Source organism: Biomphalaria glabrata, chromosome 14, assembly GCF_947242115.1.
Source record: "Biomphalaria glabrata chromosome 14, xgBioGlab47.1, whole genome shotgun sequence".
In the NCBI taxonomy this organism is placed as follows: domain Eukaryota; kingdom Metazoa; phylum Mollusca; class Gastropoda; family Planorbidae; genus Biomphalaria; species Biomphalaria glabrata.
The window spans coordinates 27,229,264-27,248,819 of NC_074724.1; the positions used below are offsets into that span (position 1 = coordinate 27,229,264).

General features: G+C 36.9%; 2 protein-coding genes across 3 annotated transcripts in view; one reads left to right on the top strand and one right to left on the bottom strand.

Annotated features, from left to right (window-relative positions):
• The window catches only part of LOC106055165 (uncharacterized), a 30,962-nt gene that overhangs the window by 4,029 nt on the left and 7,377 nt on the right, over positions 1 to 19,556 (bottom strand). The window contains exons 5-8 of the mRNA XM_056010438.1: positions 18,372 to 18,524; positions 2,513 to 2,590; positions 565 to 685; positions 260 to 392 (exon numbers count right to left, since the gene is read on the bottom strand). Coding sequence (XP_055866413.1) covers positions 260 to 392; positions 565 to 685; positions 2,513 to 2,590; positions 18,372 to 18,524 — 485 coding nt within the window. The remainder of the gene's footprint in view (positions 1 to 259; positions 393 to 564; positions 686 to 2,512; positions 2,591 to 18,371; positions 18,525 to 19,556) is intronic.
• LOC106055166 (retinol dehydrogenase 7-like) lies at positions 3,680 to 16,337 on the top strand. 2 transcript variants are annotated; one of them, XM_013211320.2, is made up of 9 exons: positions 3,680 to 3,857; positions 9,423 to 9,514; positions 10,183 to 10,360; positions 11,429 to 11,582; positions 12,223 to 12,435; positions 12,868 to 13,059; positions 13,156 to 13,293; positions 13,898 to 14,011; positions 15,103 to 16,337. In XM_013211320.2, exons 3-9 carry the CDS (start codon positions 10,262 to 10,264, stop codon positions 15,345 to 15,347), a joined length of 1,155 nt encoding a protein of 384 aa, XP_013066774.1. In that variant the 5' UTR covers positions 3,680 to 3,857; positions 9,423 to 9,514; positions 10,183 to 10,261; the 3' UTR covers positions 15,348 to 16,337. The 2 variants fall into 2 exon arrangements, with proteins under 2 accessions (XP_013066774.1, XP_013066775.1); XM_013211321.2 differs by having other exon boundaries at positions 3,683 to 3,827.

The following is a 19,556-nucleotide window of genomic DNA, read 5'->3' on the forward strand; positions in this document are numbered from 1 at the left end:
ACCCACCTCTAATGGGTACTTAACATTAGTTGGGGAAAAGTAAAGGTGGTTGGTCGTTGTGCTGGCCACATAACACCCTCATTAAACTTGTGTCACAGAAATAAATGACCTATAAATTGCAAGATCTGAAAGGGGAACTTACTTTTATTGGTTCAACCCATTATTTTTTTTCAAATATAACAGTAACAAGTGTAACTTTCACAAACAATGAAAATTCGAAACTTTATTTAGGACATTGTCAGAGTGTCTAAGATCTTACCCCGTGGGTTGCATGATGCCTTCGCAGTTCATCTGAAGTGTTGAAGACCATGTGACAACCTCTACGACAGGAAAGCCTCCTCTCTTCTTGATGGACTAGCATATGGCGGCGCAAATCTGTTTGGGTTTTAGCTCTAGAATTTATTTAAAAAAAAAGAAATGGCACTGTGAATTAGTTTTCTGACCTAAATCTTTAAAAAAAAAGTAGTCAATATGGAACAGATTGCCCAAACACACATATACATTAGACTGACAACCTAATGAGAAATTCAAAGCCAAAAAAAAAAAAAAATGTAATGCACTGACCTATGTTCACACTTATCACAGTGATAACTCCTCTCTTCTGTGTGCCTGTATCTGACATGCTCCCTGACTGCTGATGGGGAATGACAGGTCATGTTGCACATTGGACACTTGTAGTGGTTTACTGAAATAGACAAAAAATTTGCTTTAAGACGACATTATAATGGAGCACAAAATGTTGATATTACCATTCAGAGTTGAAGACAATCAATCTACATCCTAGCCCAAACCTCCCACAGGATGATGGGGAAGGCAGGGGGCTGGTTATGAACCCGAGATCATAGAGACAACCGAATGACAGTTTAGTGCACATACTGCATGACCAGGCAGCCATCCTAAGACATAAGCTTTAAGACAACATTACAATACAACACAAAACATAAGCTTTAAGACAATATTATAATAGACCACAAGACAGAAGCTTTAAGACAATATAATAGACCACAAGCTAGAGGCTTTAAGACAATATAATAGACCACAAGACAGAAGCTTTAAGACAATATTATAATAAACCAAAAGACAAGCTTTAAGACAATATTATAGTAGACCACAATACATAAGCTTTAAGACAATATTATAATACACCACAAGCTAGAGGCTTTAAGACAATGTTATAATAGACCACAAGCTAGAGGCTTTAAGACAATATCATAATAGACCACAAGCTAGAGGCTTTAAGACAATATCATAATAGATCACAAGCTAGAGGCTTTAAGACAATATCATAATAGACCACAAGCTAGAGGCTTTAAGACAATATCATAATAGACCACAAGCTAGAGGCTTTAAGACAATATCATAATAGACCACAAGCTAGAGGCTTTAAGACAATATCATAATAGACCATAAGTTATGATAAGACATAAGCTTTGAGACAGTATTATAATAGACCACAAGCTAGAGGCTTTAAGACAATATTATAACAGACCACAAGACAGAAGCTTTAAGACTACTATAACAGATCACAAGACAGAAGCTTTAAGACAATATTATAATAGACCACAAGACAGAAGCTTTAAGACTACTATAACAGACCACAAGACAGAAGCTTTAAGACAATATTATAATAGACCACAAGACAGCATAATTAAAACAAAAGACAACAGCATGAAGACATTGTTAACATAAAATAAAAAATATGAAAACAATATGACAATTTTATAGCAGAAAACATGGACAAGCATCCAGACCAAGTTTCTTCATGCCAAACCTGTAAAAATATAGTACTAGTCAACATTTTACTCAACTCAATGCAATTGAACACTAATACACATTAGGGAAGCCAATGAACTTTAAGTAATCTGTGTTTTTGAACGGAAGTGAATGTGTCTTCTTCTTATGAATTAGAAATGTCCTTCAATTAAAGTAGAAAATGGTGCACAAAGTGTATCATGAGTTAAAGATGCCCTGAGATATGACTTCAGCTACCCATGCACTGAGATATGACTTTAGCTACCCACGCACTGAGATATGACTTCAGCTACCCACGCACTGAGATATGACTTTAGCTACCCATGCACTGAGATATGACTTCAGCTATCCATGCACTGAGATGTGATACCTTAAGCTACCCATGCACTGAGATATGACTTCAGCTACCCATGCACTGAGATGTGATACCTTAAGCTACCCATGCACTGAGATATGACTTCAGCTATCCATGCACTGAGATGTGATACCTTAAGCTACCCATGCACTGAGATATGACTTCAGCTATCCATGCACTGAGATGTGAACACCTTTAAGAACTTGATGGGCCACTGTGTCAGACTCTCTTGTCTCAACAGAACACAGTGCCACTAGTTGTTACACACATACACGTAACTGTCCCACACACGTGGAAACTTTTCATACAAGCCTAACCCAAGAAAAGCTTCTCATTGTCCCACTCAAAGTGTCTCCAAAAGTTCAACTCTACACAAGCTAACACAGACAATGTCTGCAGACCTACCATGGTGTCTCATGTGGTCACGTAGTATTCTCTCAGAACCAAATCTGTTTCCGCAATGTGAACACTCAAACTTTTGTTCTGAAAAGAAGCATAATAAATTGTATGTTCATTTTAAATATTAGACAAATACTGTACATAGCATTCATGGTTTCCCCTTGTTTAATGGATGAGTTACATTAGTGAATGCATAGAAACAAGGCTACAATTATTTTGTTTCGCATTAAAAACATATTTACAGCTGAACAAAAAATCTGTTATTTAGATGAGCGTAATATCAACACTCAATTGCAAAACTGGTATCTAAAGCGTCAAGAATCTGGCAAGTTTTTTGTGGGAAAAAAATGTAACTAAGAAATTCAATCCCTGTTTAAATCTACAAGCTTTTGACAAAGTTTTTTAAATTTAAATTCAAATTAAAACTAAAATCAGTAGACCTACAAGCAGGGGTAGGTACAAAGGTTATTCGAAGAAAATATTGCGAGACATAGACAACCACCGAGGAGAACTCAAACCAAGGACTTTCGACTAGGTACCAGTCTAACATCTGACTTGACCATCATACAGAATCCTTCAAGCCAGTGTCGCCACCCAGGGTCACGTGATTACGCTACCCACCTAGAGCCCGCCCTCTATCTTCCACACTCGTCCCCCCGCCCCCAAACAGTCTATATTTAAGGGTCAATGCATATTGGAGCCCGAGGCTTCTTCTTCCAAAGACACACATAGAGCCTAATTTGAAATGGCATCTCCCTCATTCTAACACTACAACAGGACGACGTATGCACTATAGAGACAGCTTCAGCAGTGATGGGGGAGGGGGTTTGTTCATTCACGCCAGCAGGTAGATAAATGTTGAAACGTATTCGAAGAATGAGCGGAGGGGGGGGGGGAAGCATCATAGAAAGTTTGATTCATAGTGTCCTCCTAGTAAAAAAAAAACTTGCTATGCATTACTAAAGTTAGGCCTTCACCAGCGACATCTCTCTCCGTTTCACTCCATTCATTCAGACGTTCATTCATTCAGTTCAAGACACACTTGCATTCTAAAGACATTCCCATGTAGACACACTTCAAGCGAGGAGGAGGGGGGAGGCACTACGCGGAGACAGGTCGGAGGGTGGCACGGCGTGCGATACTCCCAGTTAGTCCGGTAAGGGTTTAGAGATTAGAGGCGCGCGCTCCTCTCTCTCGTCACTGGTAGACATATAGGTCTACATCAACACATGCAGGCGAGCCGAACGAAACCTACACACGTTTACTCATGTAGATAGACCAGTCGGACGTCTGCACACAGTTTCAAGTGGATACATGGCAGGTCAGAGGATGTAGTCGTGCCTCATAGTTTGTGAGTGTATTTCTCATTGGATATTTCTGCTTTATGTGTCTATTAAGTACTATAAACTCGATTTCTTTATAGACCTACTTCTTTAGTGACCTAGTGCAATATCAATGATTATGTGGATAAAGCTTTATTTCCTTGTACCTGCCAGGATGTTGAGATAGCGTCCTTGAGATGCACCAGCTGACCAGCCCGTCACGGTCTAATCTAATTCATTCGCATAGTGAGCGTAAAATTCTACGAAGCAAAGTAGCGAATTTTGCACTTTGTATATAGAGCTCACCTTATGACAAGTGCGCGCCGAGCACAACCTGTGTATTGGACCTATTTGCAGAATAGTTGTGCCCATAGTCTCAATCAAATTGTATTCATGCATGTGTTTGAAAACTAGATCTGTATCAATAATAATAATAATAATGTAAGTTTCCCTCTTCATTTTCGATACAATGGCCAAACTCAGAACGATAAATAATCCACAAAAGTAGCCTACAGAATGACAGTTTTACGACAAGCTAGATCTGTGTAAACATGGAGGCTAACAAAAACATACAGTTTATCATTCTCGCACCACCCCTGGTGTAAGTGCGGCTGGGAAGGTAGCCTACCCATGCCTTATGGACCCTGCACATTCCGTCGTGATCCAACGGTTGTATATGTATATGGGGCTAACAGACGTGAAAAAGAAAAAAAAGACGGCTTACAGAAAAATATCTCAGCGATAATACAAGAGATGCTAGAGAGTGATGTAGATGATAGGCTGCTTCTGTCCCTGGAACTAATCCGCTGTAGAGGGCTATTGAAAGCTGTGGAATGTCTCTACTTCTACCCTCCCCCCTCCCCCCTAATGTTTGATGAATTGCTTCCCTTTCAATTTCGTGAACAAAAAATAGCATTTTACTAGTCCTTTTAAAAGTGGTATAAAATGTGACGAGTTGCCACCCTTGAAATAAAATTTCAAAAAAAAAAAAGGGGAGGGGGTGAGGGTCGCTACCTTGTGTAAAGCAAAGTTGTGTGTTAGATTAGATTGTATTTAAAGTAGACCTCTACGATCTTCTTTCTTGAAGTAACGTCTGTAGTTTTATAAGATAAGATCTACGCCCGAAGCTATTACACAGTAACACTGTACGCATCCAACCTAAACCAAACCGTTCGATCGAATCTCCTAAATTTGTTTTCGCGTACTTTTACTTTGCGACTCACCCAGAGTCCTCCGCCTTCTCTCTCTCTCTCTCTCTCTGACTGGTTCTCGCGCGCTCTTGCACGTCTTAAATACGGCCCACACGTTAGGGCATTTTTTTATATTAGCCACTAAAGTCTGTTAGGTTCAAGCTAAACAGTGCTGATAACGTTAGATCAATAGGGCTTCCTTTTCTAAACCACACAGCCTTGTTCCTCCCGCCCCCCTCCCAGAGTTAGTGTCAGTGTTGCACACACATCAAACATAAGACACCAACATCTTACTACTGCAAGTCACACACACACACACATCAAACATAAGACACCAACATCTTACTACTGCGAGTCACACACACACATCAAACATAAGACACCAACACTTACTACTGCGAGTCACACACACACACACATCAAACATAAGACACCAACATCTTACTACTGCGAGTCACACACACACACACATCAAACATAAGACACCAACATCTTACTACTGCGAGTCACACACACATTAAACATAAGACACCAACATCTTACTACTGCGAGTCACACACACATAAAACATAAGACACCAACATCTTACTACTGCGAGTCACACACACACACACACACATAAAACATAAGACACCAACATCTTACTACTGCGAGTCACACACACACACATAGAGTTTTAAAAATCTCATTTAAAAAGTATGCTACCATCTCGGCACATTCTATGTCATAGAAGACAATACGTTAGTGAGTCTATCAGAGAAATGAGACAATATGTCATTAAGTCTATCAGAGAAATGAGACAATATGTCATTAAGTCTATCAGACAAATGAGACAATATGTCGTTAATATATGTCTATTGTTCAACTGCATGCTACCATCTCGGCACATTCTATGTCATATACGACAATACGACAATAAGTCTATCACAGAAATGAGACAATATGTCATTAATAAATGTGTATTGTTCAACTGTGTCCAATAATAATCAGTAGCGATCAGATGTAGCGGTTTCATGTGTTAGTCAAGTAGGTTTAGAAACATATATCTAAGTCAAATATTGCTACAGAGTCAACAAGTTCAGATTTCTTGCCTTTCTCGCCCCTTAATCCATCTCGTACACACACACACATATATATATATATATATTATATATGTGTGTGTGCACCCAATGACCGTCTGAGGGAAGCTACCACAGCGCCAGAAAAGGGCGTCAGGTGCAAATCGATGGGGCGGATCTGGGTTAGGTGTTACAAAGTTTGACTGGGGGGGGGGGGGGGGTATGCTGCCACTATGCTCCAGAAAGTTGCAGGAAACAAAGAGGCTAAAAATAGATATGCGTGTTTCTATATAGAACCTGATTTCTGTTTCCAAGATATACACAACACATACATACATCACAATAAAAATATATACGTCTGTAATAATCGCGAGATATCATTGACATTTTTATGTTAATTTCCGCAAAACTGCATGCATTGCTAGAGGCCCGAACAAGAAACTGGCCCCCAAAATACCCACATAAAAGAAAAACAGTACGGAAAGAGGCCTTATCCACTGTGCATTTGATCTTTGATACAGGACTAGTCGTCATAATGAGCACGCAGATGTTAATTTCAAGATTTAAAAAAAAAACAACCTAATGGAACTCATTCATCAATCGTAAACAAACAACATTGTGTGATTGTCTCTCTCTACTATACAAATTACGGTCTAATTTTAATCAACAATGGTTATCACGTGACAGTTTTTCCCCCCGTTGTTTTATCAATATTATTACGTGACGGTTCGTTTTGGTGAATGAGGTCCATTTATCCTCGGGCAGGCTAAGTTAATCCAACTTATACTTCATGTGGCCATTAGTTTGGACCAAATAACTAGAGTGTTTGTGTGGCCAGCACAGCAACAAATCGTCCTCTTCCTTTACTCTCCCACCCGCATCTACGCCTGTACATTTGTCCACGAAGCAGGACGTTTTTGGCGCGAAATGATTTGGTCACATTATTTACTTTCATTGTTTTATTTCTTTACAAAGAATGAGACACATCTATGTTTTGTATGTGTGTTTGTGTCGTACGTATTTTTCATGAACAGATCAATAGATACTTTAGTCCGTTATTTGTTGGTATTTCAGTTTGTTATTAAAATATTGTTAAATCACTAATATTACACAAGACCAGGCTGCCATCCATACTTCACAGTATGCGTGCATGAAATAGTCAAAGTTATAAAGACTTTTTTTTCGTGATGTGGGGGGGGGGGGGGGGTAGAATGTATGCTTTGTTTATGTTGGTATAATATAGTGAAAAAAAGCCTGTTTATTTTACATTTTTAAACACATTACATTTTTAAGCGAAAAACATTAGTAGTTTTTGTACATTATATGAGTATTTTTTTTATATCTGCTAACAAAACGTATGTGAACTATAACTGCATGTAGGCCTCAATGTGTGTCTGTGTTTCACATTATTTTCTTTATTAAACCTTGGGCCGCTCGCGGAAATAAAGATTAAGACTATAAATTCGCACCTAGTGATGTCAAGAGGAATGCTAGAAAGAGATTATCGTCTTACCCACGAGAGAGGGAAGGGGTGGAGGAAAGAATATATACAAGGAGTGAAATGCGCCCAGAAGAGAAGGGGTGAATAGGTGTCACAGGTAATGACCAGTCCGAAGGAGATGATCGCCAGACGCATGACGCCAACGACTAGTGCTCGGTGCTGGTTTTGTCTTTATTTGTTTGACTTTACCTGTGTCGAGGGGGAGATATGTCACCCAAATCACCCCTAACCTTAACCCAATTTCTCAAAATAATTCTTTTAAGAGTGTCTCAGCTTGTTCGGATATTTAACTAATGTTAATTCTTTTCTTTTTTTTAATGTATTTTGGAAACAAATCGAAAAATGTCATCCAGTGCGCTTAGCAGAACTCACATATAAATAAAGGGGAGGGGGGAGCATGTCAATACCATTCAGGAATCTGACTTATACCGGTATTCATGAAATAAGCAAAACCTTTTTTTTAAATTCAAAATTCGCTGTTAGAATCTATACTATACATACAATATTATGGTAGAGTGAAATAAACATTGTTATAAAAGCTACGTGCTTATTAAATTACCATCAAATTATATCTCGCGCCAAAACGGCTGCCCCAAAACGTCACGAACCGATTAGTCCATGCATCCAATTCATAGTTTTGCTTTAGAAAATCTAAATACACTTAGATATCTAATCTACGCTGACAGTTTAAATGTATCGTATAGTGAATGAACAGGGCGTAGACAAGTTTTATCAAATGTCTGAAATGGCTGGTAAACTATACAACAGCTATCGACCCTGCTGTAAGTCGTTACTTAAATATCACAAGACTTTTAAAACATGTTTTCTTTTCATTTTTTTTTAAACAATGAAATATTCAGGATGACATCATCAAGAACATCGCTAGGGGTGTACAGCAGCAAAGTCCAGAGCAATGACCCGGATGCTGTTAATTCTGGGCGCAAAATCGGTTCTATGATTGATGTCTGCTGCGCAGCAGGGCCGGCCTTAGATAATTGGAGGCCCTAGGCGAAGTAAATTCGGTGGCCCCAAATGAAATAGTACAAATTAAAAATAAACATCGAAAAAAAAAATAACGCAATTTATTTAAAACCTAGTGACTGCAACTATAATATTGGGCACAAGTTTCGCTATTTCTTGTCTAAAAAATTGTTTAGAGTCCTGTGTGAGGCCCCCATCAGTCGGAGGCCCTATGCGGCTGCCTAGTTTGCCCATGCCTAAGGCCTGCCCAATGTGCAGTTTAGAAAGAAACATATGTTTCTATGAAGCAAGAATTTACGTTACGTATCATTAGGGTACGATTTCAGACAATGACTGTATATTGTTGATGTAATTCAACTGTATAAATACTGAATTTGTTGGTGGAGAAATATAAAGACGATTCCACCAATTCCTAGGGGGAAAGAAACTGAAATGCAATCGATTCTGATATTTCCAGACCTGACGCCCACGACAAATGAGAGAGATATGGACTCACAATGAGATCTGCAAATAAAAGCAGATCGATAGAGTGTCAGAGCAAGTCACGTGTCTCTTAATGACGTAAACAACGGCCAGGCAACATTTGAAGAGAGAGGTCAGATTTGGAGATATATAGAGACCTTGTGCATCTAAGAAGCTAACATTCAAAACCAAAGTTAATCTGCTGTTCTTACGCATTGTTTCCGTAAAGAGAGAAAAAACACAAAGGTTATAAAGAAATATTTTGTCATCTGTTTGCGATAATACGTTGGGGGGGGGGGGTTAGAACCCAAACCCAGCAATTTTGTTAAACCATGATTAGCTGTTGCTTCTATTTTGAGAGTGAAATTAGATTTTCAATACAGTGTTCTTTTCGTTTCCCAGGTGTGAGCGTCACCTGTAACCCACATTGGAACACAGGTTTCTCCTGCGTGGCCTCTACTTCAACTCGACTGAAAAGCACAAAGAGAACTAAGGTAACTTTGTTTTCCAATTAAATTCGTTTTTTTTTTTTGTTTGTGAGTGAGTGTATGTTCATGTTAGTGCACGATTCCCTCATCTGAGGAGAGCTGCCTGACAGTGTGGTGTGGACTGACGTACCTATGGTACCAAGTTCCGAACTGAGGGAGGTTTGGGCAAGGATGTAATAATCTTCCAATCAGAAGGAACATCCGAAACACGTCAAACAAATAAACAAACCTAATCATGAAACTTACAGTGAGTCTACCCCCCTTCCCTCTTTTTTTTTTTCAACGAAAAAACTAGAAAGCAGAGAACTAAGAAATGACTGGGATGGGTTTTTTTTTAAATATTTTCTGAACTCATTCTCCCACTTCCCATTCTTGGATCAAGTTGAAACTTTGCACAATTATTCAATGTTCCTAACAAAACATGAATCAATAAAAATCAATTAATAGTGGTAATTAATTAATTCATTTTGTTTGATAGCGAAAAGGGTAAATAATTCTTACAGTACTGAGAGATATGGATGTGAATGTGGAGTTCTTCATATTAGATTAGTTTTTCGTTCTTTAAAACTATTGTGTATATATTTTGCTTGTTATCCCAAAATAAATAAACCTATTTACATATGTGATAAAGAGAATGGACCCATGTTTTAATTGCCCATCTTCTGGTTCTTTAGGTAGACTAAATGTCACTGAACTGCTGCTGACTGCAAGCGAGGCCTATCTGGATCACAGCTCTTAGTATCTCGTGGGGACATGGAGCTGTGCGCTGTGGTGACAGGCTGTTACTTGGGCTGGGTTGTTCTGGCATTGTTTCCAAGACGGGTCGTCAGGCCACACATTAGGATAGTTCAGGTAACAGGCAACGCGTACTGAGGTCAAGGATAAAGATTAATGAATTCTGTTCAGGGAGATCACTTATCTCACTTCAGCTAATTACTTTTGTTTTCGAGTGTGGACAGGAAATAGTGTTGTTTTTTTTTTAGAAGTCAGACCAATTATTTATAATCCTTGTATTATAGCAGCAAGCATTATCCAAATATTGAGAAATAAATTCTCCTTTCCTTCTCTCACAAGGTTATTCTTGTGGCTGAGCGATAAAGTCTTTGGCTTCTGAACCAAAGGTTTCAAATCCCTGTGAAGAAACTTTTTTTTTTGACATTCAGGATTTATGGGATGCCCCAGAGTCCAACAAACTGTAAGGATGCCCCAGAGTCCAACAAACTGTAAGGATGCCCCAGAGTCCAACAAACTGTAAGGATGCCCCAGAGTCCAACAAACTCTAATGGGTAAATGACATTAGTTGGGGAAAGTCAAGGCAGTTGGTCATAGCACTGGCCGCATAACACCCTCAATAGCTCTTGGCCATGGAATCAAATAATCTGCCCCGTGAAGTGTAAGGTCTGAAAGAGAGACATGTATTTGCAGAATACTTCATTCTTTAAAAAAAAACTTCCAATGGTTTCAAATCAGTTTTTGTTACCATGAATTACTTCAACAAATGTGTACACAAATAGGCCCATCCAAAACTATTAGTATTATAAGTACTGGGAAAAAAATCTAGATGAATGGTTCAAGATCATGTTAACTTTCGTAATATGTAATTTAGGTTATTGTTTTAAAAAATGACTTGAAATACTGGTACCAGTGTATGTGACAGTGACAGAGTGTAGAAATGTCAATGACACGTAAGACAAGTATAAGAGCAAATAAATGGCAGGGTAGCACCACTACAAAGTAGAAAAGATGACAGTTGCATTGTGCAGGGTAGCACCACTACAAAGCAGAAAAGATGACAGTTGCATTGTAACTCTGTAAGGCAGAGATGTGACAAATAAAATATTGATAAAAGTCCTTGACTATTTCACAACAAAAAGTCACATATGCTGACATGTCAGTTGACACTGTGTTTCTTCCCAACAGGATGTCCTGATACAGGTAGTTGCAGCCTTCCTCCTGAGCTGGCTCTGCTGCCGTGTGCTGGCTGCCTGCGTCCTGGCTTTCCTGACACTGGTCATGTACAACGACCTGCCCAGTCCTTGGACAAGGGTCAATGAAAAGGCTGTGCTCATCACTGGTAAGTCTTGAAATGAGTTTGGAAACCCAATCATATTTATACATCTGGATACCAAGGAAGGTGTTAGAATTGAAGCCAGACATTTTGTTGCAGCCATTTTGGCATGAATTATTATGTCCTTAAAAAAAAAAGATACATTTCTATGTTTTGTATATATGTTTGTGTTTAAACTTTATAGTGTGTGTGTGGAGGGGGACTTTGACCCAGGGACCTTCAAAACGAGATGTTCCGAACTCATACCATATGACCAGGCAGCCATTCCTTCTTCACAATATGTGTTCACGAGTAGTAAAAATGATTACAACTTTGTTTTTGTAGGAGAGGGGGGATGTATACAGTATAGTCAAAAAACAATGTTTATTATACAAAGATTTGTTTTTTAAAATTTATCATTCAAGCCTCTAGTCAGTCTAGTGTTACAACGGCTACAAGGCTACGTACCTTGTTAGAATATCATTTAAAATAATGTACAGGTAATCGTTGTGTCATATGTATAGCCGATAGAATAAGTAGGTTAGATCAATATTAGAATATGCTTCTTCTGTTTGGGACCCTAAATAAAAAAAAAACTACAAACTGTCTGTAATCTATAAAATAAGACTCAAAGTTTCCAGGAACCTAATTTGTCTACATCTTGCAGGCTGTGATAAAGGTTTGGGTCATGCTTTGGCCTTGAAGCTGGACACAATGGGCTTCCAGGTATTTGCAGGGTGCCTCTTCATGGGAGGGGATGGTGAGAGGAACCTTGTGAAAGAATCCTCCAGCAGGCTGACCACTCTAAAGATGGATGTAACAGACAGAGAGCAAGTGCTCCAAGCAGCTCAGTTTGTCAAGAACAAACTAGGAGACAAAGGTCAGAGTTTATTTCTTGTTTAACTACAGGTGACATCATCCCTTCATATACTGGAATTAGAAGTTAGTAGTAGTAATGAAAACTGCATCGATTGTTTTAAATTTTGACTCATCCTGAAGATAATCATGAAAGCCCTTCTAGAAGAATAGAAATAGTCGCAAAAAAAAAAGGTAAACAATAGATTATTTTTTTATCTTGAAAAAACAACATTCTGCTGAAGTGGGCAACATTATAAATTACCTTTTAATGAAACCAGGAACCATTTCAAATGTAACAATATACAGATTTAATAACAAATTTAATAAGGGAGGTAACTGGAAAAAATAATTTATACTGTTATTATTCTCCATTTTTCAGTGGAGTTACTAATCCTAGCCGACATCATGGTACAGCTTGTATTGTGGTTAAATTATGTTTTGTTTTAAATTCCAGTGCTACATGGTGTAGTCAATAATGCCGGGATCTTAATGTCTGGCAACATGGAAATTATGGCTTACTCTGACATACGCAAAATCATGGAGGTCAACTTCATGGGGGTCATACACATCTACAGGGCTTTCATGCCACTTCTACGCCAACCTCGCAGAGGGACGTCAAGGCTGGTCAACATAGCAAGCAATGTAGGTTAGTGATTGTAGAGATTGCATTGCTTGTAAATTTAGACTTGTGGTGTTTGTTTACTTTGGTTTTCAGATATATAAAATGTTTGTTGTTTTCTAGGCCTGGCTCCATCCAGCCTGATGGGGGCTTATGGGGCATCTAAAGCTGCCGTAGCATTGGTCACAGAGACATGGAGATATGAACACAAACAGTTGGGTGTTGACGTGGTGACCATAATACCAAGTGGATATAAGACTGGTGAGTTCCATCATTTAGTACATTGGGCCCTTTTTTTTTTCTAAACAGTTCTGAATGCTAACAGTGATAATATGTCCCTTGACTGCTTCCATCAAGTGAGGAATTTGACAGACATACAATATCATGTACCCCAAACAGACTTTTGCCTTAAATCTAATGTCTTGCTAAGGAGCATTTCAGACTGGTAAATCTGTTACATGAACAATATTTGTAGCTTTATTTAACTCATGGTTGAAATTAAAAAGGTTCTACACCTTTAGCATACTACTCTCTATTTCCTCTTTAGGGATGTCTTACACAAGGGAGAAACAATGAAGGCAAGAAAACATAACTCTAATCTTTTTTTTTTTGGCAAGCAATTATGAACAAGAATATTTCCAAGGATATTTGTTAGAAGTGAATTCTTGTTTTTGATGCACAAGTTCTACCCCACACTTTCCCACACAAACTTATCAACTTCTTCAGGAAAGTTTTCTCATCACCTAGCAGCACCATACACATCCTCAGAACTAGCACCACCACACACACACTCAGTAAACAGAGACCTCTGCACACAATTCATATAGTAAAGAATTCATTTGGCCTACTCAACTATGTCTTTCAGGAATATTGGAGTACAATCAAGAAGCAGTGGCCAACACTTGGTGGGAACAGGCCACACAAGAGGTCAGAAATTATTATGGTAGAGCCTGTTTTATGGCCATCAACAGAAGAAAAAGTAAGCAGATTTTTAATTCTTGTCAACAACAAGCCAGAATTGGAAATATTTTTTAAAAAAATAATTTTATGTGCCAATTGGTGTTAATGAGTATTTAAAGTTAAACCTCTAGAATCCCCTCCACATTATGGAGTCACTAAAGATTTATTTTACAAAATGTTGGACATTTTATTCAAAGAAAAAAAAAAGGAAAGTTGGTAGCCATTTCAATAACTAATAAGTCACAATAAAATTACAAATAAGTTTTCAAACTAAATAACAATATGCTTTACAACAATATTATCATGAACTTGGATAAGCAAGCAAACTATGTACATTTAGAATTTATCAACAATAATGGAAATTTATTGTAGAACCACATAAAATACAAGAAGGGTGTGATGGGTCAAGTGGCAAAGTGATCAGCTTCCAAACTGTATCAGATCTTTTCCTCAGTTGTAATGAGACCTGACATTAGTTAGGGAAAGTCACCAAGCAGGCAACATTGCTGCCTTGTTAACAGGTAGCCAGTGAATTTTATATCAACTGCCCCATAGACAATAAGAACACAAATAATGCTGTTTTTCTACTTTAAATACCAGTACTAACAAGAGTCAATTAAAACACCTTGAAAAATACAATGGAAATGAGGCAATAGGTTATTATGCTAGTTATGAAAACAGATGCAATATGCCTACACAAGGGATCTTACAACGACCAACTGCCTTTTACTGTCCCCAACTAAAGTCAGGTACCCATTTGAGTTTGGAGGACTCATGGGCACCCCAAAAATCTCGAAATTCAATATACTAGTCTTCACTGACATTCGAACAAAGGACCCCTGTTTCTGCCGTGCCCTTAACCACTCAGCCCACATCCCCCGGAAAGTAAAACGCTTTCTTATGTATCGACCATGAAAATTATTAGATTTTTTTTTCAAGTTATTTTAATTGGTCAAAAAATCTTAATTAGCCTTAAGAACAATAATTAGGGCCAACTAACAGTCCAAATGTTTACTTACTTCCGAATTCATTTTATGCTAAATAGTTTTCTAAGTCAGAATACAAACACTTCATAAGATGAAACTTTTTTTTTTCCCAACCGTCTGCTAGATTACAGAGACTTCCTGAGCCCAGATTTCTCTGGCATCACAGACTGCATGGTGGATGCCCTCTTGTCCAGCCAGCCGAGACCAATCTACTACAAAGGGTTAATAGCCAGGTCACTGCCTTTCCTGTACTTGCACACACCCTCCTTCATCTGGGATGCCATTATGCCCTACTTCTCAGATAACTACCTGTTTCCTGTGCAAGCTTTGCTAGAGGACAACTTTGAACAAAATTCCAAGTTACAGTAGACCAGAAAATCAACACTCAACCGAAACTGACACCAAATCAGATGATTCAGTTACATAAACTGGAGGAGTCATCTTAGGAACAACCACAGACACATGTCAAAGCTATGGTAGAGGATGACTTAAGGAAGAAGATAAAACACTTGACACTCTAGCCAGATGGTTCAATGACATGAGCTAGAGGGGACCACTAAAGGACAGATTTGGATGCAAGTTTAAGTTACAGAAGATGATAAGTGTCTATCCAGTCAACAATTAATATTAATATGAACAAGAGAACGCATGATAGTATAATTATCACATATCAATGAATGTTCTTGGTAATCATGCTTAAGGAACTATACTTAAAGGTACAACAAGAATGTAATTTGAACATTAAATTTTTGTTAACAGATGCTGGGTATTCTGGGAACTGTGAAAAGACAAACAGGGTTTTTCTTTTATGTTTGCAATGTATCTTTGCTATTCATTTTTTTATATATTGATTTATTTTTGTTGCTATTGTTTCAAAAACAAAAGTATATATGTGACAGCATTTAAAGATTTACAATCAATCAAAAATTAAGCCTAGAATGCTTTAACAATTTCTATGAACCTTTCAAACTAAAAAGGAGAGTTTGAAACATTTTTTTGCTTATGTGCATTACTCTACACTGGTTTAAGAATCTCAAGCAACTTGACTGGTTTATGGCAAGCAGTTACTTTTTATGCCATATTTTGCCACTGAACAAGTTGAAAGATCAATTTTTACTGGGAAATATTTAAAATCCTTACAGATATGTACTTTTTTTTGTAAAAATGATTAATTGCCTCGTAACGGCAATCAATGTTATTGCAATATGTTTTTTTTAATTCTCTTACATGACTTGTTAGTCATCAATTCTAATTTACAATGATGACCCACAGAAAGATATGAAAGGTGGAAAATATTCATTATAATATTGAGTCATGTTATCTTCCTATGGTAAGATGGTGATCCTTTAAACCACCTCAGTAGTTATATATAAAAAAAAAAAAAAAGATTAAAATTACTGTATTACAAAATTGCATATTATTGTCCTTTTCATTTTTTTAAAATACATTTTTATGTTAAAAGTGTAATAGATATAGTAAATAATAAAAGAAAACTTTAACAACTATATATATATATATATATATAATGGGACTTAAATTTTTTGCATTAATGCTGTGTTGTCTAGCCCTACATCATCAATTTGTATCAACATGTGTTAACTTTATTAATTTTTATGGATTTTTTTAAGGTGAAAATCTGAAAGGCCTTCTCATAATGCTTACATCTTTAGTAAACATATATTGAAATAACAAATGTGACTCTATTACCTTCAATATGACTGCAAATAAATTCTTTTCAGATATTAAAACTGACAAGTTGAAAGAGTTATGAATGAACAAATATTTAAAGCTTATATTAGTCTTTGCAGTTATAAAAAAAAAACTTAAAAAAAAAAACAAAGCTCATCTAACTTCAATACCACTGCCTCAATAGTGAAGGAATAAGCTCCATTTTTTCTATATAAAATAAAATTAATGAATTACCACTAATTGATGAACTAACAGGTTAGTTTTTTTGTATTGTATTGTCATCAACTACGAATAATTATGTAAAATTTCAACTTGATCTGAGAATGCGAAGTGGAAGAAAAAACTTGTTCAAAGATTAATAAGCATAACTCCATATGTACAGCCCCATCTCTCAAAAAGATGCATTTATTTCCCTTATTTGATACCAAACAAAATAAAAAATTACCTAATTGGTAAATTTTTTGATCGATTCATGTTTTGTTAGGTGCAATAAATAATTGTGTAAACTTTCAACTTGATCCGAGAGGGGTGTGGGAGAAATAACATGTACAAAAGTTATACCAGACTGACAAAGTTGATATAGGCTTTTTAAAAACCTCCTTAACACAAAGAGAACTGGAGAGAGAGAGACAGTGGACAGATCATGTGTGGTGCTCCAAAACTAAATTGACAAGTGAAGGTGATAAAGTGTAATAACAAATAATGAAAGGAAATATTTTTGGATATAGAGAATTACTTTAATAATACTTTAAATTTCTTGAAGAAAAAAAAAGCCAAATTTATTTAATGAATAAAAATCATCTTACTTCCAAAATTTACTTTGCAGTTGCCAAATATTTATCTTACTGTTTGTAATAAATCGCTTGGAGTATGCCAGTAACAATGAACATATTTATGGAATAAGTGCAATTGATTTATGGTTTACAAAGCAAATGAATATTCTTATTTTGGTGTTGTCTCCTATTGTGTATGTTTTAATGCATCTACTTCCATTTCTCACTTAAACCAGAATCAAGTTTTAAAAACCAATGAGATGTTTCACTGGAATGTAAGTGACAGAGAGAAAAGAGAGAAGAAAAAAAATCCAACAAAGTCATTGTCCTTGCCAATATACTCTCTTTAACCACTTAAAGACAACTTAGGCTGGGAGAGTGTAATGTATGAAGAATGTTAACACTCAACTCCTCCCCATTTTCAAAAGCCAGATTAAACTGCCCCCCACCCAATAAAAAACCTCAATATAGAAAGAAAAATTATTCTAGCAGCTTAGAAAGGAATTTATGTAACAGGGTTCAATTATTGGCTTATTAAGAACTTATTGGTTAATGGTTAAGTTCAATTTTCGGGCTCCATAATTTTTAGAATCTAACATTTTTTTCACTTTGAAAGAATTTTGTGCCAATTAATCACATCACCTTTTACCTTATATGACCACAGTAAGAACATTTTACTTTAAAAAAAATGATATGAAAGATTGCGTCTGGCTTACCAAGACCATCCTATTCTTTTAATAACCAAACTAGTTGTTTTTTTTGGAAGCTTTTAAACATGAGGCCATTGTTTCAATTTAACATAACAAGCCCACTCTTTTGTCTCTAGATGCATGTCAGTTATCATCTTTAGATCCATACCGACAAGTTTATCTATACGTATCGATTCTTTCTATAATACATGAATGTCAAGCCTATCCCAATCAACACTGACCTGTCACATGACCTTGGCGTAGAAGATGGTCTATGTACCTTGTGTTGTTGGCAAACAGACTACCACAAGTGGGGCATGCCACGACCTTGGCCTGGGTGTGAGACCTGATATGTTCCTTCATCTTGTACCAAAATCTTTTTGATACGTCACAGCCTGTCATTCAAACACCAGAATGAGACAATAATCTCAAGTAAAAGTTAAACATAATAAATACATTTCTTCAGCTTAAGTTGTGTTGTCTTTTTTTTTTTTTTGGTACCTAAGAACTAAGTAAAGTTTCCCTTTCAGACATTGCGATCTATGGGGCAGATGATGTTAAGGTCATCTTTTCTATAAGCCAACAGTTAACAAGCAGGGTGTCATGTGGCTAGCACAACGACTCACCGCCTTTACTTTCTCCAACTAAAGTCAGGTACCCATTAGATTTGGGTGGACTCAGAGGCGCCATTAAATTCCCAAAATTCAAAATCCCAGTCTTCACCGAGATTCGAACCCAGGACCCCAGGTTCGGAAGCTGAGCCCTTAACCACTCAGCCATCGCGTCCACGAGAATACTAAATAAAACTTCATTCTAAAAAGATATTACTCACTTCAAGATTGTAAAAAAAAATGTATAAAATAAAAAATATGATGAAACATATTTAGGGTTAAAAGACGTCTGAGAAAAGAAGGACATGTACTCCTTTTAGGTCACATCCTCCATATGGCAAGCATTAGTCAAAGAGTGAAAATGTCTAGCTTTCCCCCTGTTGTTTATTGTGATAGCATGTAATCCAGCAATCAAATTCAAACCTTTATATCTTCTGTTTTAAACAAACAAACTCAATCATAATTGAAGTATTGTCTTGCAGACAGCACCTAAAGGAATGGGGTACTGATATGAATCTTCAATTGATTGACCAGAGAGGGACAAAAAGAAGAAATATTTTTTGACTACCTCCTTTAAGAGCAATGGTGTTCGTACATTCAAGTCTGCTTGTGTGAAATCTTTTACCCCCCAAGATCTGTGAATTTTTTCTTTTGAAACAGTTTTAGCTGATCAATGCATAGTAGCAGCTAAGTGGACATTTAGCAAAATCTGCAGGAAATGTCATTTGAACTATTGCAAAAAAAAAAAAAATGTCGCTTCATCTCATTAACATGATACTTAATTAGCTAAGATTTACTGGCATGTTTTATCATTTA

Bases quoted from the DNA above. Each gene is read 5' to 3' on its own strand.
- LOC106055166 (XM_013211320.2), top strand. From the start codon at position 10,262: ATGGAGCTGTGCGCTGTGGTGACAGGCTGTTACTTGGGCTGGGTTGTT. The intron at 12,436-12,867 runs GTCAGAGTTTAT...TTTAAATTCCAG, and splicing joins GAACAAACTAGGAGACAAAG to TGCTACATGGTGTAGTCAAT. The intron at 13,294-13,897 runs GTGAGTTCCATC...TATGTCTTTCAG, and splicing joins ACCAAGTGGATATAAGACTG to GAATATTGGAGTACAATCAA.